Below are 20,893 nucleotides of genomic sequence, written 5' to 3'. Positions count from 1 at the left end.
CTTCAAGGGTATCCAATCTGTTAACTTCGTTGCCAACACACACATGGCTACATTATATTAGGATTATATCAACCCTTTCTAATGTGAATGTGAATTTTGAAATTTAAATTTTATTGAGTATCCTTATGATGACATTAAGTGTAGACATTTCTTTTTGGACAAATATGCTTGCAATGGAACTGGGCGTCGGATAGGCATATGAGGTACCAACATGGATTTAACTGACAAATCATCTGATCGATTGACAATGAGACTTACATTGTTGGTTGCTAAGGATACTACATCCGATAGACGATCGGAAAGGCACAAAAACATATTTTATGCATTTTATAGATGCAAAGCAATACTGTAAACCAACTGTAAACCAACTTTTATTTGCGACGACTTTATTTTGCGATTTACTGGAGTAAAACTAGTTCGCGACGATTAATTTTCACGATGAAGCCTTTTTAACTCACCTGAGCCAAAGGCTCAAGTGAGCTATTCTGATAAAAATTTGTCCGTCGTCTGTCTTTGTCGTTGTTGTTGTCGTCGTTGTAAACTTTTCACATTTTTGACTTCTTCTCAAGAACCGCTGGGCCAATTTCAACCAAACTTGCTACAAAGTATCCTTGGGTAAAGGGGAATCAAGTTTGTTCAAATAAAGGGCCACGTCCTTTTTCAAGGGGAGATAATTATGAATTAGAGAAAAATTAATGGCATTTTTAAAAAATCTTCTTCTCAAGAACCACTGGGCCAGGAAAGATGAAACTCATGTGGAATCATCCTCAGGTAGTGTAGATTCAAGTTTGTTCAAATCATGACCCCCGGGGGTAGGGTGGGGCCAAAATGGCCGATCAAAGTTTTACATAGGAATATATAGGAAAAATCTTTAAAAATCTTCTTCTCAAGAAGCACTGGGCCAGGAAAGATGAAACTCATGTGGAATCATCCTCAGGTAGTGTAGATTCAAGTTTGTTCAAATCATGACCCCCGGGGTAGGGTGGGGCCAAAATGGCCGATCAAAGTTTTACATAGGAATATATAGGAAAAATCTTTAAAAATCTTCTTCTCAAGAAGCACTGGGCCAGGAAAGATGAAACTCATGTGGAATCATCCTCAGGTAGTGTAGATTCAAGTTTGTTCAAATCCTGACCCCCGGGGGTAGGGTGGGGCCAAAATGGCCGATCAAAGTTTTACATAGGAATATATAGGAAAAATCTTCTTCTCAAGAACCACTGGACCAGGAAAGATGAAACTCATGTGGAATCATCCTCAGGTAGTGTAGATTCAAGTTTGTTCAAATCATGACCCCCGGGGGTAGGGTGGGGCCAAATTAGCCGGTCAATTTTTTACATAGGAATATATAGAAAAAAATCTTCTCAAGAACCACTGGGCCAGGAAAGATAAAGTCCTGTGGAATCATCCCCAGGTAGTGTAGATTTAAGTTTGTTGAAATCATGACCCCCAGGGGTAGGGTGGGGCCAAATGGCCGATAAAAGTTTTACGTAGGAATATATAGGGAAACCTTTTAAAATCTTCCTCTCAAGTACTTCAAAGCCATGCTTAGTGATATTTATAGGGAATCATCCTCAAGTAGTGTAGATACTAGTTTGTTCAAATCATGACCCCCTGGGGGGTTAAAATTCAAGCCCCTCCCCCCCCCCCCAAACTTTCAGTTCTAATCTGAAATGTGCTTTTTCTTAGCCAATTGCTCAGGTGAGCGATGTGGCCCCTGGGCCTCTTGTTTAAAATATGTTTTTAATAGACACAGAGACTTTAAGGCCTGGTTCGCGGCGAGAAATATTCGCGATGATGAGGCTCTCGCGAACTTGGCGAAAATTTCTAGCACGCGAATAAAGTTGGTTTACAGTATCTATATATGTTTTTATTCGATTATTTCCATGCTTATAATTACAAAAATCATTTTTGAAAGAAAGTGGGATTCTAGGTTTCTTAAAGTCATTATGCAGGGCAATTAGTGCCTGTTTTCCTTTGTTATACTTATCGGTGTATAGAGTGGTCTGGTGGATTTCTTGATGTTTTCACAAGAACTGTTTTTGCAGTCCATACAATATCGAACATAGATTGATCTGAACCACGTGTTCGAAGTAAAATATAAACATGTAGTTGGTACAAACGTTGCTTTCCATTCAATAATTGGTCAATTGTTCGTGTCATGGCAATATCCAGTTTGTGCATTTGGAAAAGTAATGTGTGCGCCATTTTTGTTGTAAACAGGGTCCGTGCTGTTTTTGTTTACAAGGTTTGATATAATATAATAAGATATGTTCGTTCAAAGCAGATTTTTTTTTTCAATAAAGAGGTTAATTCTTAATACGATAAGATAGTTTCTAGTGATTTGCTGAATCTCGTTTTGTTACAAATATTATATTTTCTATGCGTAAACAAAAACAAGGCACGAACCTTGTTTAAATTATGAAGAATTTTAAGTTCTTTATCGCCTTTGTAAATCAACGTACGATGTTTATGTTTTTGCCAATCATTAGAATTGCCTTAGTAAGGAATTGTAAACATTAGAATTGGTTTTAAAAAATGTCAGTTGAAAATGTGTCCATGTACCTTTCATAACAATGTTCAGCCATAGAAGGTAATCAGAGGTTTGTCAGTATGGAAGATATTAAATAAATTTCTTTTTTTATCCATCAAAGTACCGGGCGATTCTTGAAAAACTGTCGCTACATTTACTGTACTCCAGTTTCGCCGTAAATTACCAAAAAAGCAAAGGTACAATACATTGTTATTTTTTAAATCCCTACCCACCCCTTTTTTATTAAAATATTGAAAAATTAATCTAAAATTAAAACGTCTAGGAAAACATTTTTTATAGGACACATTTATCAAAGTAAAAAAAGAACTATACAAATTTTATATATATTTACGAAAAACCAGCTCTAAATTAAAACTCTGAATGTGCCAACCTACAGCACGTCCACGTGTCTTCATTTTAAATCACAGAAACATTAGGAGTGTATAACCTGCACATGTCAGTTGTCAATCTGATTGAACATAATGTATCGATTTCATTGAATACCTATTGTAGTGAAATATTTGGCTGTTGATTTCTTTTTCTTTATGGAGATATGTTTAAAAAAGATAACTACAAAGACGTTCTGTTAAACAGAAAAAAATTGTGTTTTATTGTGACAATTAGACAAACGCAATCAATAAGAAAGACTAAAACGTATCATTGAAACGAAGCATTCTACCACTGCAATACACATATAATTTCATATGGTTACATGTATATACTCCGTATACCAAATTTTCAAAATATTTCTATTACTATCTGCAATAGAATTTTCTATCGTATTATATAAAATCATACTCTTGATTTTACTTAAATTTACTTTGTTTTCTTTGAAAATTTTACCTTGGTAAAAAAATGTCACGGATTTTATATTAAAAATGAACAAAATGAATGAATAAAATTATAAGTGCAATATGCAGGCACGCAACAGGGGGGATATATACTTATATTATATGAAATGTTCATTAAAAGGCTGGATGCCCCCCCCCCTCAACTATTTGTGATACAAGGAAAATGTAGTCCAAAAAATTGCTACTGAAAGAAGTTGGCATTGAAAGAAGTTGACTTCTCCCCACCCCCCTCCCCCAACCACCACCACCAACACGAAATAGGATTTTCGAATTTGGGCAACTTTTTTTTTGCTTGTCAACTTTTTCAGGTAAGTAAAAAAAAGTTTTCTTGCTGCCCCCTCCCCCACTTTCAAAAACGATGCTACGTGGCTGATACGGGATGCAATATCCCTTAATACCGGTAAATTGTTGATAGAAATATCTCAAGTCCCGATATGCAAATTTGAAAATGCCTGGAAGCTATTTGTCAACAGAGAAATAGCTATCTGGCTTTGAATCAGGACTTGAGATATTTTTATCAACAACTTAAACTTCCTGGTATTATAACATGGGCGTTTTAATATTAATACTGTTGTTGTGTCCAATTTGTCAAGGTATGGCCAAAATCTGTTTTTCAGCAAGATTATAATCATTCTTATACACACCCAACGTAATCCTTTCTTTTAAAAAAAATATTTATTTGCAGGCAATTGGAGCTATAGTTCCGGCCTGTCGACATATATTGGTGAAAACAGTGTTACCTTTTATTGCCATTACTACACGTATGTAAACAGAAATAAAATGATTCCCGAAATGTTTATGGAAATCCGACAATCCAATAGTAGAAACTGGAGAACACTTGCAAAAGCTAACACCACGGGATCTTATATCCTTGACAAGGATGAAAAGTTAGGAAAGTACACAATTCGTCCAAGGAGCTGTGAGGGAGGAGAATTTAGATGTAGAATAACGATTACTGCGTCATTTACTTTGAGCAAATGTACAATTGATCCAGGCCTCTACTCTGTTTTTAGATGTAAAGTTTCCAATGGTAGTGATGTTTTTACAAGCGAAGAAAATAACTTTGTTTCAACGAAGGGTGAGATCATTCAGATGTTAATCTGAATCGGATAAAATTTAATCTATTCTTGGATAATGGTTAAGTGCATATGTTACATATGGCACGCCAAATTCACAAAAATGAGCTAAACCTAGTTTCACAATTGATAAACTAGGTTTATCGACTGTAAACTATAGTTAACAAACGTTGAACTATAGTTAACATTCGTCAACTATAGTTTTCATCTGTAAAACTATATCTAACGGTTGTTAACTATAGTTTAGGAATGATAATCTAAGTTTATCTGTCTGTTATGGCACGCCAAATTCACAAATATGAGATAATCATAGTTTCACAATTGATAAACTAGGTTTATCGACTGTAAACTATAGTTTACAAACCGTAAACTATAGTTAACGATTCGTTAAGTATAGTTTTCATCTGTAAAACTATATTTAACGGTTGTTAACTATAGCTTACGAATGTTAATTTAAGTTTATCTGTCTGTAATAAAGCGTTAACAACAGATTTTGTTGATAAACATAGATTCACGTTTGTAAACTATAGTTTACAATCGTAAACTATAGTTACTAGTTGTTAATCATAGTTTCACAAATTGTGAAACTATATTTATCAGATCGTTAACTATAGTTAACGGTTTGTAAACTATAGTTTACAAATCGTGAAACTGTATTTATCAGATAATCTATGTTTTGCAATCGCAAATGATTGTTTCGGTGTTAAGTATAGTTTACGATTATCGTAAAATATAGATTAACGTTGTTAAGTATAGTTCACAGTCCTTAAACTATAGTTTACAACCGATAAACCTACTTTATCGCCTGTGAAACTATAATTAGCTCATTTTTGTGAATTTGGCGTGCTAAACATAGTTTCACAATTGATAAACTAGGTTTATCGACTGTAAACTATAGTTTACACATCGTGAACTATAGTTAACGATTCGTTAACTATAGTTTTCATCTGTAAAACTATATTTAACGGTTGTTAAATATAGTTTACAAATGCTAATCTAAGTTTATCTGTCTGTAATAAAACGTTAACAATAGATTTTGTTAATAAACATATAGATTCACGTCTGTAAACTATAATTTACGATCGTTAACTGTAGTTAAGAGTTGTAAACCATAGTTTACAAATCGTGAAACTGTATTTATCAGATAATCTATGTTTTGCAATCGCAAATGATTGTTTTCAGTGTTTATTATAGATTACGGTTGTGAAAATTAGTTTATCGCGTTAACTATGGTTTACAGATGTAAAATATAGTTTACCGTTGTTAACTATAGTTTACAGTCCGTAAACTATAGTTTACAATCGATAAACTTAGTTTATCGACTGTGAAACTTTGTTTTGCTCATTTTTGTGAATTTGGCGTGCCATAGTTACATGTAGTTGCTATCTGCGTATCAGATCGAGAAAAAACGTGCACAATCGGAGAGTAAATTTTTATTTAAAACTGAGTCTTTCCCTATTTATTTTAACATAACAAACTTTATGTGTTCCATAGTACATGTAACTTCTTAAACTTCATAATTAAAAAACTCGGATGCTATGCAATATCTTTTGTCTTGAAATTATAGTCTTTCAATTCTTTGGAGCAAAACAATGCAAAATGACACCTGAATGATAATAACAAAATATTCAATGTTATAGTTAAACCAACACATATTCAAACCCCAGTCATCACCAGAAGAAGCAATGCAATACGAGCAAGTGATGAAGATTTTCCCAGACCTTGGTTTGTGGTTCATTTAAAATGTACTGGGGAAATTGAAAGCATAAATGGTATACCTAGCCAGGTATGTTATCTTGTCCATCTCTTATCCGCAACTCCTCCTATACCACTGAATTTACTACTTTCCAAGATTCTTTATTGAATAATGCCATTGTACATCTTCAATTATACTTTTTGATCTGACGCTTATTTCGGGTTTCCAAATGCAAGAGCAAAACTTGGACTCTTCCATTATAATGTGAGCCAGAGGGTATCATTCAATGAACTCAGTGCTCACAGTACTTCTAATTTATTTTGTTGTCATAGCGAATTTTGAAGGAAACTTTTCTTTTTCAATGAAGAATATCAGATGGTGCATGAAAATAGAAGACAAATTTAAAGAAATCTCATTGCAACACTATCCTAATACCACATTAGTTTGGAACAGCAGTGATAGTTGCAGGCATATTCAAAGATCGGAAATAATTTACCATATCATGCAGAGTGATTCCTTTCTGGAAATAATGTGTGAATCCGGGTACAGCATATACGCACGTGAATGTGGAAGAGGAAGTATATCGTCAACAATTCTTATAAATACGAGTATTACAACAGAAGGTGATTATTAACCACCTTGTTACATACTTACCATTGTAATGTAACACATTGATATTAGCTCACCGTAGCTGTTCTGTTCAAAGAATGTCCGGCGTCCGTCCGTCGCCCATCGTCTGTAACTTTTCACATTTTCTACTTCTTCTCAAGAAACACTTTAGCCAATTTCAACCAAACTTGCCACAAACATCCTTGGGTGAAGTTTGTTCACAGTAAGTACCGTTCCCTCTTTAAAGAGGAGATAATTAAGAATTCGTGAAAATATGTGGGCATCTTTAAAAAACTTTAAAATTTGGGATGGGTTGTGGGTAGTGCAGAAGACCCTCACCAAACATTTTCTGAATGTGAATTTGGGTTTTAATTTAGATTAAAATATTCATTGAAATGCTAGTTCCCAAATAATGGACCTTAATCCCCAACCCCAAGAAGGGAATTCTCTCTGATACATGTAATGCCCCCTTTCAAAATCTATCCAATAAAAGATCCTGACATTATTGCTTTTTTCTGAGCAACTATAGTTGATTTTAAAAATTCAAATTTAACACGACTGGCAATGTTTAATCTACCCTGATTCTCTCATTGCATTTGGCAAGGACTTCAGTAAAAGTAAACAACAACTACTTTCTTTCTGAATGTAGAATGTGTCATTTAATCATTGAATCATATAATAAAACAATTATTGCTGCTTTTTTCTATCAATACGATGATTTAACTATCTTCACCTTTCTCTTTGGGCTTGGTGAATATTGCACTCCTCAGATGGCTTAGTCATCGTGTTGACCTCAAAAATAGCAATAATTATTTTTCACAGCTCTGCTTTTTAATCTTTTCTTATAATATTTAAACAGGGGATGCTAACTCTTCCATGGTACACGATCCAACATTTGAAGTTACCAGGGGTCAGTGTTTGCTCTGCTCTCATTTTGAAATATTTTTACCATATTTTTTAAGCATGGTTTTTATTCATTACTTATACATTGGATTTTTTGTTTGTTTGTTTAATGTCCCTCTCGAGAATATTTCACCTTTAAGGAGACCCCACCACTTGCCGGTGGAGGGCTGCAAATTTACATGTACACTTATACTCGACACTTGGGGCCATTGAGCAGTGAGGGATCATTTTCGTGCCATTAACTCCTACTGCGACCTGGTTTTAAACGGTCCAATTCGAAAGACCGGTTTCAATGTCTCACATGGAATGGATTCAAACCTGCGACTTATGGACCAGCTTCATGCTTCGAGACTTTTAAGAGCTGACGTTTTAACCACTGTGCCATGTTGACGGCCATATATTTTAGAATTGGACGTCAATATTGAAAAAAAAAATTCAACAATTATTAATTTCTCTAAGATGCATGTACAAAACCTTGTATTGCACATATGAAACTAATGTAATTTTTTATTATCCTGTCTGAGATATAGAAATACCCAGCCAAGCTCTTAAGGCGGAAGACAACACTGCATCTATAGTTGTCTTATCCTTCTTGTTGTGTATTGTTCTGGTCGTGGTTGTTGCTTTTATAATAACAACGTTTAGAAGAGGAAAATCAACAATATTTGGTTAGTTTTTAATTTTGCATATATTTTAAAATAGAAATAGAGACAAAAGAAATTAATATATTTTCATCGTTTTGCCAAAAAAAAAATCTCTATTAAAAAACTTACCAAAATAAAAAGTATTTTCCATAATTCATTTAAAATCATGAATTAGTTGTTAAATACATTTCATTTTTAGGACTGGAGTTCAGGATTGAAAGGTACGTGTTACTAATAAATATATTTACGTTTTTGAGTGTTTCGTTTTACGGAAATATGCGACCTATTCTACTATTTTAGCCTTTTGATGATGTCAGTATATCTTTTATGGACCTGAAGAGAGTACTGTAAACATATTTTTTCAAACGGGGTTAAACCACGGAACCACTATTTCTGTTTTATCTACAGATAGAAAATAACGGATATTTCTTTGCATTACATGTGTATAAAGTTAGCTGGGACAAAAGTCCGTGTAAAAGTGACCCCGTACATAGCATAAATTCATACGGTAATATACCACGCGAAGAAGTTCTTCTATAGAAAATTGACCAGGTCCATAAAAACATGTTTTAACCAATACCAAAAGGCTATAATTGATTACAATAATTGATAAACAATAAAAACTACACGGCTACGACAGCAAACAACATTTATCGATTTGGACAACAATTTGTTACAATTATAACATCAACAATCTGACAAATTACTTTAAGCAAAAAAATTTAAAAAAAAGTTTTAGGCATTTCAATTTTTATGCCATCATTTAGTGATGAAATGATCATCAAGCACAAAATTTTCTTGCGAATTTGTAAATGGCAGCAGGTAACATTTAAGATTTTAAAATTAAATATATTTGTAATATAATTTTTTTCCGCACATTTTCCCGGTTCTTTTCAGATTTTTTCCGATATCGCTAGTTGTGTGTTTTCATCTGCTATTCCTGGGTGGGTTTTAATGGATGATTCTGATTCTAATTCTTTTCTTGTGACTGTCATTATATGCCCACAAGTACAATGTACATGTACTTGGAATTAGAGCAGTTTTAAGAATATTTACCGTAGATCTGCATGAGTGGTTGGTATAAATAATAATATTAAAAAATGATGACTTTAAACGAAACTGCTGATATTCTTGTTTCAGCAACTTGTTTGTCAATAACTTACCTCGTTTTAGAAATTGTTCTCATGCTCTTGCGTATCAAATTAAGACGTTAACCTCGTATGCAGGCGATGAAGGTATATTTCTGCATAAGTAGGGAAAGTTGACGATTGAAAAGTTGAAGTCATCTCGTTTGTCGTAAAGCTTGGTTGTTAGATTACCATTAACGTCTTTCTCAAGTACAATATCTAAACATGAAACACTGAATTGACGACGGATTTTCCGTTATTTCCCGATCATGACAAGGAGCACACTGCGGGTGAGACCCGTCGGCAGGGGATACTCTCTCTTCCATGGCATGCACCTGATCCCTCTCTAATGTTATGGAGGTCTGTGTTTGCTCTGCTCCTATTTGTATTGTTTAACGGACTTTTGAGCTAGCTTGAATACTGTTCGCTTTCTCCAAATACTTCATTGTTCGTTTTAAAGTATTTTTTCTAACTAAAAAAACTGTGAGGACTTGTTTGTAAATTTCAGGAAAAAATCTGAAATCGATGTGTTAGACAATGTACAGAAGACTTCAAGCAGCTTTTTACAAACTTGTAAGTATTACACCTAGAAAGAGTCAACAAAAAATAAGCATTTGCTTTCAAAAAATGATGCAATGTACAGGAATTTTTTTTATTAGCTCCCTGAGGCAAAAGCTTAAATTAGCTTTTCTGATTTAAAGTACATTGTCGTTGTTGACTTTTTATTATTTCTTTCAAAATCACATGGCCAATTTCAACCACATATGACACAGAGTATTCACGGGTAAAGAACATTTTGATTTATTCAATTGGAGAGCCATATTTTCTTCCAAGGAAAGATAATTTAGAATAGTGAAAACTTGGTAAAGTAATTTAAAAAATCAAAGTTTCTAAAAAAAAAAAAATCACTAGGTCAGAAAAATTGAAATTTTTGAAATTTTAAAACAACTCCACTCCGATCTATCCGATCACTCTCGTCTTCTGTGGTTGTATGTGTTTTAAAAGTTTATTAATTTAAAAGAAAAGGAAGTACTAAAATGTAGTAAAGTGTACAACGTATACTGTAAACTGTTACATTTAAGCTGTACATTCTTTGTAGCGCTTTTTGGCAGAAAGAAACGTTCAATTACATCACTTAAATTGTCTTGCGTATCGTATATACACCTAAAAACATAATTAATGTAAATCAAATCTACGCTTACTTATTCAAAAATGAATTTCCACCATATATATATATATATATATATATATATATATATAGAAAGCACAAAGAAATTCACTTTTACATGGATACCCACTTCCGCCCCAGCCCGGGGTTGAACTCTCGACCTTCGGAATCTGTCTCCTAGCAGTGCAGGAACAGCGCGCTAGACCGCTCGGCTATCTAGGCAAGTCAAAAAACTTGCTTTCGATGCCGATGGAATTCTCGCGGCGCTGCCCTACACTACACGGTCATTGAGAATAGAAGTGAGATACAGTTATTTGGACATTAGTTTTAACAGAGGATTGTTACCAATACATGTTGTAATGAAATTAATTATTATTTATAAAGCACATTTTACAACAACTCTTAAACTAACATTAACATAACTGTCCTAAGTGAAGAAATATTATATAGAAAGCACAAAGAAATTCACTTTTACATGGATACCCACTTCCGCCCCAGCCCGGGGTTGAACTCTCGACCTTCGGAATCTGTCTCCTAGCAGTGCAGGAACAGCGCGCTAGACCGCTCGGCTATCTAGGCAAGTCAAAAAACTTGCTTTCGATGCCGATGGAATTCTCGCGGCGCTGCCCTACACTACACGGTCATTGAGAATAGAAGTGAGATACAGTTATTTGGACATTAGTTTTAACAGAGGATTGTTACCAATACATGTTGTAATGAAATTAATTATTATTTATAAAGCACATTTTACAACAACTCTTAAACTAACATTAACATAACTGTCCTAAGTGAAGAAATATTATATAGAAAGCACAAAGAAATTCACTTTTACATGGATACCCACTTCCGCCCCAGCCCGGGGTTGAACTCTCGACCTTCGGAATCTGTCTCCTAGCAGTGCAGGAACAGCGCGCTAGACCGCTCGGCTATCTAGGCAAGTCAAAAAACTTGCTTTCGATGCCGATGGAATTCTCGCGGCGCTGCCCTACACTACACGGTCATTGAGAATAGAAGTGAGATACAGTTATTTGGACATTAGTTTTAACAGAGGATTGTTACCAATACATGTTGTAAAGAAATTAATTATTATTTATAAAGCACATTTTACAACAAGTCTTAAACTAACATTAACATAACTGTCCTAAGTGAAGAAATATTATATAGAAAGCACAAAGAAATTCACTTTTACATGGATACCCACTTCCGCCCCAGCCCGGGGTTGAACTCTCGACCTTCGGAATCTGTCTCCTAGCAGTGCAGGAACAGCGCGCTAGACCGCTCGGCTATCTAGGCAAGTCAAAAAACTTGCTTTCGATGCCGATGGAATTCTCGCGGCGCTGCCCTACACTACACGGTCATTGAGAATAGAAGTGAGATACAGTTATTTGGACATTAGTTTTAACAGAGGATTGTTACCAATACATGTTGTAAAATGTGCTTTATATATATATATATATATATATATATATATATATATATATATATTTAAATATTACTTATTTATATTTTAAGGTTCTGAAAGTGGGAACAAGTCGAAAGATCAGGCTGAGTATGTTTTGTTCAGTTTAAGCTTTTAAAATATATCCGCACTTTTAAAGAAAATTTGATTACTTTAGTATCATGGTTCATCAGGCTATCTGCCCTTCCATTTTAAGCATTATCTTTTTCAAACGATGCTGACATTTTAAGAGCAGAAATTTCTTTTTATATCATTCATTGTTCATAGAACTTAATTATGCAATAAAGATTTTGAAATTTTCATTATTACGCTTGGGTCCAAATGATGCAGTCGCGAGTCCAGAGAGTTGATGGGTTCCAATCTCCCTTAATTTTTCGAGTAAAATAGAGATAAAGAAATATCATTTTTTAAAATGGATTTTACGCCTGTTACTTTTTAAAAATAAAACAGGTAATTCAAAATAAATCTCAGTCATATTATGATCCATAGACATTTAAGCTGATGGTCGCATCGTCAGCCTAAAAAATCGGGTAAGACAACATAAAATAAATCGTCCGAGGAATATTTCATTTCCTAAAAAATTTGGTCGTTTCTCGAAATGTAATTAGGGTTTTAGATAGAGTCTTGTGTATTTTCTTTCATCCGTTTGTCTCCCCCTCCTTTCACCTCGACACAAAGCTTAAAAAAATAAACAGTTATCACAAAGCGTTTTCTTTATAAGTAAATGAAAGAAAATGTTCTAGTCAGTTCACGTCACTATTTATGAGCAATTCTCTGTAATCACCGAAGTAATTCTGAAAGGGTCTGGCACGCATAGTCTCAGATTTTCTTCAAACTTGGCATATAGTATCTTCCTAGGGTAAAACTTATAGGTATGGCATAATTTTTTTCTGGACATCCTCCGTTACCATGGTAACCGGGATACAAAATTTCTGACATATAGGGCTAATTTTTGTATGGCGATTTTGCTAAAATCACACTTTTTACACCGTCTGTGCTGAACCCATATTTGAGACTAGAACTCTGTTGCTATTTTCTTATAAAACTAAAACATCAACACTTTTAATGGATATCTTTAATATGTTTAATAATTATTTGAAAATTTTGTAATACTTTGTCAAACAATGGCATAATATCAACTTTTCGAAATTTGGTCAAAACTGAAAAATTACAACATTTTGGGAAGAAAAATAAAAAATTGGCAGAACTTTCACAATGTATCGCCTATTTCATCTGAAGGTACTTGTCACAAATAATGAAAATATTCAAAAACATTCATGGGCAAATAACAACAAATGTTGACTATAACAAAATGAAAAATCATAAAATTGGCATTTCGCCAAAAAACAGCTTTGATGAACACTTCATATAACAAGATACATTTTTCTTTTTAAAATAAAAATTCAAGGAATTTAAGCTTAAAATTTGTAAAATCAATGAGATATTGTCAACTGAACCATAAAAAAAATTATTTATTCATATCTATAGGCAAGAATATGATCATAAATATACCCCCCCCCCAATTTCTAGCACAATACAAAAATAAGTCCTCTATTACTGATAACTGCAGTTAATAAGGCTGCCTCATAATTTCTAAATTATATGTTTTTATAATATATGAACATGAAAAAAAATCCAAAACACAAAAAATTACATAGTTAGCTGCTACATATGATAGAACAAAAGGCTACAAGGTATTACACTAAAGACAAGTACTGTTAGCTTATGAATTTTTTTTTTCAACCTTTATCAAAATTATCAACTACAATGTATTTTAATTAGCAAACCATATCATATGAAATTTAAAGAAGCTCTAAACAATACATGTGTATCAATAAGTGATCTGCAGACTTTCAATTAAGGAAAATAAAGTGCCGCACCACAGCATGATACGCCCGTCAAAAAATTACAATTTTCTTGAACCGTTTTAGGTGCAAGAAAATCACATCAACCTTGATTCTAAGATTTCGATGATTTGTCATTTATCCATCCCCTGTGATGTAGGCATCAATTATAATAAATATTATATCACTGATAGATTTCTGTGCTGGTTGTGTTAGACCTTGTCAAATGCCCATCATCAAATTAAAACCTTAATGATTTTTTTGTTAGATTTAATGGCAGACAGGTTTTAATATGCAAATCATATGGACATGCTGATTCCACCCCACCCCCATAAAATTAGTTTTTTAAAGTTCATAATATTATGTAATATCAAAACAGTTTATTATGCTATACCAAATTAATTTTGAAAAAAAAAGGCTGGCCATCAAATGACATGTTATAAACTGACCAGCAGTTCTTCTGTCTAATCCCCAAAGGGCTGCTTAATCAGAGCGACTGAGACAGCTAGCCTTCCTACATTGAACTCATTAATTAATCTTTAACTGGATGCTTGTCACTACCAAGAGATGAATGGGTCTGCACTATCTACTATAATTTTTTTTTAAAAACATATAAAACACTCTCAGATTTTTTTTTTGGTTGAGATTTAATGTCCGACAGGTTTTAGTATGTAATTCATATGGACATGCTGATTCAACCCCACCCCATAAAATTAGTTTTTAAATTAATAATATTACATAATATCAGATTAGTCTATTATGCAATATCAAATTAGTTTTCAAATTCATTTCAAAACTTAAGCTAGTCAACAAGAGCTATTTTGAATCAAACAGGCTTACCCATTTGCCCAATTCTCAAGGGATATAGATAACGCCAATGCTCTGTCAATTAGCTACTCACACTCAAAACCCATTAATTTCTCTCTAATTTGACATGCAATTTTCTGTTATCAAAATTCTTCTTGACCAGTGTTTGATAATTACACTCATGGGAGACATGGGATTTCTCTAACATACATTATATTTGTTCTAGATTGCTGTCAAGTATATGCTTAAAAAAAATAAGTATTTTCTTGATTTAACACTTTTTTAATAAGAACAGTGCAATACTCTTACATTATTTGGGATGTGTAAATGAATAGTAAAAAGACACATTTTTTTTTTAAAAATTCACTTAAATTAAAGGTCACAGTGACCTTGAAATAGGTCGCGACACACCTTCTACCTAAGATGCATAAACTGGCCAAGTTTGATGATTGTAGGTCTTATGGTTTTCTAGTTATGGGCCGGAAAGGATTTTTCCATATTTGGCTATAACTTCTTAATTAAAGGTCAGAGCGACCTACTTTTTGTGCGCGACACACCTTCTACCCAAGATGCATCAGATGACAAAGTTTGGTAATCCTAGGCCTAGTAGTATTAAAGTTATGAGCCGGAAATGAAAAAGCTAACAGACAGACGGACAGACGGACGGACACGAAGCCTATAACATAATACGTCCCGTCTTAAGATGGGCATATAAAAATATCATATAATATTAGTTCATTTTCAACAAGTACATGTACCTGCATTATTTCTACAAGAAAAATGTTATGAATTATTCATGAACAGAAAACCCTGTTGTTCACTAATTATGTTGAAAATTAATGTGAATATTAATCAATTATTTATTCTTTGTCTAAGATAATGCTAGTAAAAATGTTTTAATCTATTACAAATTGTGAAATAAATGGTAAGCAACCATTTTTCTCTATCTGACTTCTAAGGGGAGATCACTCTTACTGTATTAAACTACTCCAAGTAGATCTCATTAGTGTGCTGTTAAGAGCTTCCTTAAATAATGACCTCACTGAGTCACTTAGAAATATGGTTGAATCTTCAGGATTTCCAGTATGGAGACACACATGAATATTCTCATTTCCAATTTCATCTTCAGGAAAATCACTCTGACAAGCCAGCTACATTGCTCCTCATTTGGGAAACTAAATTATTAAATAACAGACATCATGGTACTTTCTAAGGAAAAAAAAATAATGCCATATCTCCAACTTTTAAGGCTTCACCATTGTTTGGAGATTTTATGATATTCAGCTTTGCACTTTACTTTGAACTTCATGATGTTGCATCTCCACTCATATATTTAAGATGACTTTTTTCTACCTGCAGAAGTAAATACAATTTTCAATATCTTCAAATGAAGACAAATATCAAACTGAATTAAATACATTATTAATTAAATACATAATTGTAAAAGCAAACCCTAAATCAAGAGGTGTTTTTCTAATGATCATTATGACAGTTGTTCAAGTTAAACATGTTTTCTTTGATACATGCATACATGTATATTATTATGATTTTAAAAATCATTTTGATCAATAAAAGAGAAATGAGCAGACCATATACATGATATACTACATGAAGTACTATGTTTTTCTAACAGTTTAGATTTGATTTTTGAAACTGGTTACCTTGAAGAGAAATGCATCTAAAAGCTGTCCCAATTCCTGAAATTGTCCTTTCCAAAATTAACTTCAAGGTTTCATTTGAATTCTGTTATAGCCATGATTTACATGTGTATATGTTCTTGTTCCTTTTCCTTTTCATCCTCTTTGGTGAATCCTTTGAAAACAAAAAATGAATATAATTTAATTTCTGTTAAAAAGTATTAAATTCAAGATAAAAATTAATTAATTTTATAATAAAAATCAATCTATATATTAATTATTTTTCTGTCAACATGATCAAAAGGAAAGTCACATTATCTTTACAAAAATATGTACAGGTCAAGCATTGTATAAAAGAGAGGTTAAGCAGATGACCTTGTACGTGTCCCTATGGAAATCCCATATTTTTATGCGATTCAAGTCATCAGTTTTGCATACCCCTAATTCTACAAGTTGTACACAATGTATAGACTCGCAAGTACAAGTTGGTGAGAACTTGTAGCTTCTACAACTCAAACTACAGAATATCTATTTTCAGCTGGTGTTTGGTATGAATTTGATTATTTATTGTATACATCCAATGTATTTTTTTATTTCAAGTCATAGATTTATTTGATACAAATGGATTGAAAAGTATCGTGCTGAAATGATGTTTTACACATACCGGTACACGTGCAGATTGTTAAACAGAACACGATGTAAAATCACTGCTAGGTTTACATGTAGAGGTAGACGTACACGGTAAAATGCTTAACTTCTCTATTGACAGAACTATTTACTCTTAGTTTTATATATACTAGGAGTATGTGTATTATATAATAAGGCTGTAATGTATAAGTATTTACTGTTATACACAAAGATTTCATCATACCATGATTTTTCATTTTCAAATATTTTTATACACCTGTTTTTTTTTTTCTTTTCTGAAAAGGGAAACTTTCACTTAATGTTAAGAAGATTACCTTGATTGTATAATGTCTCTTAGTCTTCAGAATTTTTTAATACAAATATGGAGAGACCCACCACTTGCCGTTTGAGATAGACAAATTTTGTCCTATACTTGTCACTCACAACCATTGAGCAGTGAGGGATTTATTTGTTCCAGTGCCTACAAGAGGAATCTCGGGTTACATGCATGCAAGCCAATAAAATGTAGAAAAAAAGTATACATACTTAGCATTTGTAATATTCATAATTACCTCTTGTCTTCTTATGTATTATATCTTGGCCGTTTTTCCTTCTTCCACACTGCCAATCCTCACCCCGGACCCGCTTTGATAAGTTTTCTCACCAAACAATTTATTTACCACTACAAGTGCCTACATATTGTACCTCCAAACGCTAGAGAGTAATCCAAGGGAAGTAATTTGGAAGCAGAAAATACTTCAAAATGCAGAAAAAATGGATATTCACCTTTGAATTTCTTTTACACATATCATTTGCCCACAATTTTTTTAATTGTTTAAATATAACCAAATATCAATCTTTCATGTTTTATTATTGCTTAATTTGTAGATGGCTGCATTTTTTTGTTTCGAGTCTGTAAAAACTTATCAAAATTTACTATATTTTTGACATTTTGCAATGCATAACATGACCACTTACGTGTGTAAAATTAAAATTATGAGAAAGTTTGTATCCCGTTTCTATGGTAACCAAGTTTACAATTCAAAAAATATTTTTTATATTTTATAATCACTCACACACCTGTATCAAATTATGATATAAAAATTTAAATCTGGAACTATGAGTGCCAAAATATTTTGGTGATTACAGAGAATTTGATAGTAACATGCAAACTTTCATTTTGATATCATCAGAAGATTCCAGGGAATTCTGATTACATGTATACCATTTTTGGACTTTTTTCTGAAAAAATTGATTTTATAAAGTAATGAAAGGAGTCGCCTTTTCTCTTGGAACGACCGGAGATAAAAAAAAAAAAGTTTTCTTTTACTGCAAAAACCTTGCTGAATCCCTGAACTCGTTTAACTCGTACTGTTTTTGCAGTTGCCTTGTCATCTCTTGGTTGGTGATTAGCAGTACCTTGTACATGTGCAATAGGTTTTAATATTTGATTTATCTTTGTGATTGGTGGTAAAAAAAAAAAAGAGTTTTGTCACAAATAAAACTGATTTCCTGAACTCTTCTGATTTTTTTACAGTAGGAAAGTCACATTTTTGAAAACGTTATTAAATATCCTGTATATGTGTATTAAAATTTTGGATTTTCTGATTTTTTACCGAGGGATATGAAAGGGGAATAAAAACAAGACTTTTTTGCAAATTATAGAATTATAATGCCTTCTTTCTTTGTTACCATAATATATTTAAGGTGAGTTCAGATGCAAAAATATACGCCAAGGTATTATTATCTACGACAGCATTCACTTACAGAATACATTTTAACGATGCATTATTTAAGACATAAGGTATCATTTCTAAACATCTGTCGGAATATAAATACGGGTTGGTCACGAAGGGCTTTATGATGAATTTAATCTCGTACCAACCCGTATTTATAGCCCGATAGATGTTTTAAAATGATACCTTATTACTTATATTTACATTTGTGACTTATTCATACTTTATATTTGCCTGATTGTGACTTTGAACGTGTGAAATGCACTATTTTTCAAACCCAACGGTATGTATGTAATCCACTGAACGCGCGTCGACCATTTATGACGTCACAGAGAAATTACGTCGAACGTTTATCCATACGCTATACAGTTATAGATACGCATTGCTTTCAGTTGTGTTATATAAAGGAAAACATTTGCAAATGTAAATATATATAAATACATGTATTGCAATTTCAATATTATCTTTATAATATTACATGTACACAATAGTGAACCATACGAAGAAACCGAGTACAATTCTGAGATTCAAAGACAAGGAGTTTATGAAAACGAAGTTTTAAAAAACGAAATTTTTAAGGATGGAAAAACATCAACAAAAAGAGCAGAGTCAGATACGTAAGTGTGAAGATGTATTAATTTTTTTAATGAAAATACTCGTATATATCCTCTTTGATTTGTAGTAAATCAATTTGATAAGACATTTTTTGTTTTATCTTTTTACTGCAAAATACCTTAAGATTTATTTTCGTAGAACGATCAATTGTTATTCAATTAAAATTTGCCAGTATAAAACTGGGTTTTGTATTAGACATTGTATCGGCATCTCTTGGTTTAAGTCATTATTTTATTTAAAAAAAAAACATATTGTTATATCTTTTTAGATGCCACTACGATGGGCTGCATATCAAAGAAGAACGGCAAGAGTATGAAAAACTGAAGTTACAAAAACTATAAATAAATAAAAGATCGATGATTTACATGTTGAAACAGATTATGAATGAATCATGTATGTATTATGAATAAATAAATTGAAGATCGATAATACTTACATGTTGAAAACAAATCATGAATCATGTTTTATTATAATTTTTATCGATTTATGAAAAACCAATCTTTCTAATAAGTTTTTATATAAAGTAAATCCTTATCCAAGGCATCCTACTACTATACGTTATTTCCTACCATAAATCATTTCAATCAATGAAAATCATAAAGTATATTCTATTTCAGAAACATTAAGTCATAAACTGAATAAGCTATTTTGAAGTCAGCACTATTGTTTTCATTTCAGAAGTTTTTTTCTCTTATTTTTATAAACTTCAAGTCGATTTGCTTTTCAAAGTCTACAAATAGTTACACAGGTCTATATACTGTTATATACATATAACATCATTTGAGCAGGTTTTGGCCAACTAGAGGACTTGAATAATAGAGAAAAAATAGGAAAGATGGCAGTAGAAAAGATGAAATCACCACATTTACCAAAGTACTTAAACTTCTTTTTCTGAATAGATATTTAAATATGAAAGAGATGTATCAGACTCAGAATTCTATATTTCACTGGGATATATCGAGTCGACATATGAAAGGAAGTAACTATTATTAATTGATGATACGTCGTCGATATATCTTAATTTTATGCTGAACGCCAAAACAAGTATTTTCTTTTTTCATGTACAAGTTTTTGAATGAATTCTGCTTCATTTGAATGCTGTAAATTATGTGATTTCAATTTTTCTAAAAGTTCCTAGGGTTTTTACGTATCAAGATCTGATTTACACCACTTCATAAATATTTCGTTGTATAGTACTCCTAAAGTTTCTCCTTCGATGCTGTTAATATTTTCGCAAGAGTAAAGATAGAGGCTTGATAGAACATTTAGTCGAATCTCTTAAAAATCCTTACAAACAATGTACAAACAATGATACATTTGCACTTAATATATATGAGTAAGAAATACAAGGTGCGGATCCGGACATTAACTTGAAATAATCTGGACCCTTTTGTAAATAAGAATAAAAGATGAAACTTATGGAATATTTCTTTAAAATATGTCAACTGCTGGAAGTGTAAAAGATTAATAGAAACTCTAGAAAAATATACCAAGCCATGTGAACTTTATTGGGAAAGGCAAAATTGTAAAAATCAGCCTAGTGTGTGATTTTTCTGATTGTTTG

At 32.5% G+C, this 20,893-nt stretch overlaps 1 protein-coding gene and 1 long non-coding RNA gene across 2 annotated transcripts; one reads left to right on the top strand and one right to left on the bottom strand.

Annotated features, from left to right (window-relative positions):
* The first annotated feature begins 3,868 nt into the window (after window positions 1-3,868).
* Window positions 3,869-19,702, top strand: LOC134237591 (uncharacterized). The gene is made up of 11 exons (XM_062719719.1): window positions 3,869-3,974; window positions 4,067-4,459; window positions 6,098-6,243; window positions 6,521-6,776; window positions 7,622-7,672; window positions 8,196-8,333; window positions 8,509-8,530; window positions 9,945-10,009; window positions 12,117-12,153; window positions 19,206-19,331; window positions 19,598-19,702. Exons 1-11 carry the CDS (start codon window positions 3,929-3,931, stop codon window positions 19,668-19,670), a joined length of 1,353 nt encoding a protein of 450 aa, XP_062575703.1. The 5' UTR covers window positions 3,869-3,928; the 3' UTR covers window positions 19,671-19,702.
* Window positions 14,188-17,659, bottom strand: LOC134237598 (uncharacterized). The gene is made up of 3 exons (XR_009985847.1): window positions 17,551-17,659; window positions 16,376-16,526; window positions 14,188-16,067 (listed from the first exon to the last, which is right to left on the bottom strand). It is a non-coding gene; the product is annotated as an uncharacterized LOC134237598 (long non-coding RNA).
* Window positions 19,703-20,893: the final 1,191 nt, after the last annotated feature.

Source organism: Saccostrea cucullata, unplaced genomic scaffold, assembly GCF_032062105.1.
Source record: "Saccostrea cucullata isolate Sc308-1 unplaced genomic scaffold, CSIRO_AGI_Scuc_v1 ctg396, whole genome shotgun sequence".
Lineage (NCBI taxonomy): Eukaryota > Metazoa > Mollusca > Bivalvia > Ostreida > Ostreidae > Saccostrea > Saccostrea cuccullata.
This window is presented reverse-complemented; position numbering and strand designations above follow the sequence as displayed.

Coding starts and splice junctions, on each gene's coding strand:
- LOC134237591 (XM_062719719.1), top strand. CDS start 3,929: ATGGGCGTTTTAATATTAATACTGTTGTTGTGTCCAATTTGTCAAG. Junction 12,154..19,205: donor AAGTCGAAAGATCAGGCTGA/GTATGTTTTGTT, acceptor TGTACACAATAG/TGAACCATACGAAGAAACCG. Junction 19,332..19,597: donor AAAAGAGCAGAGTCAGATAC/GTAAGTGTGAAG, acceptor ATATCTTTTTAG/ATGCCACTACGATGGGCTGC.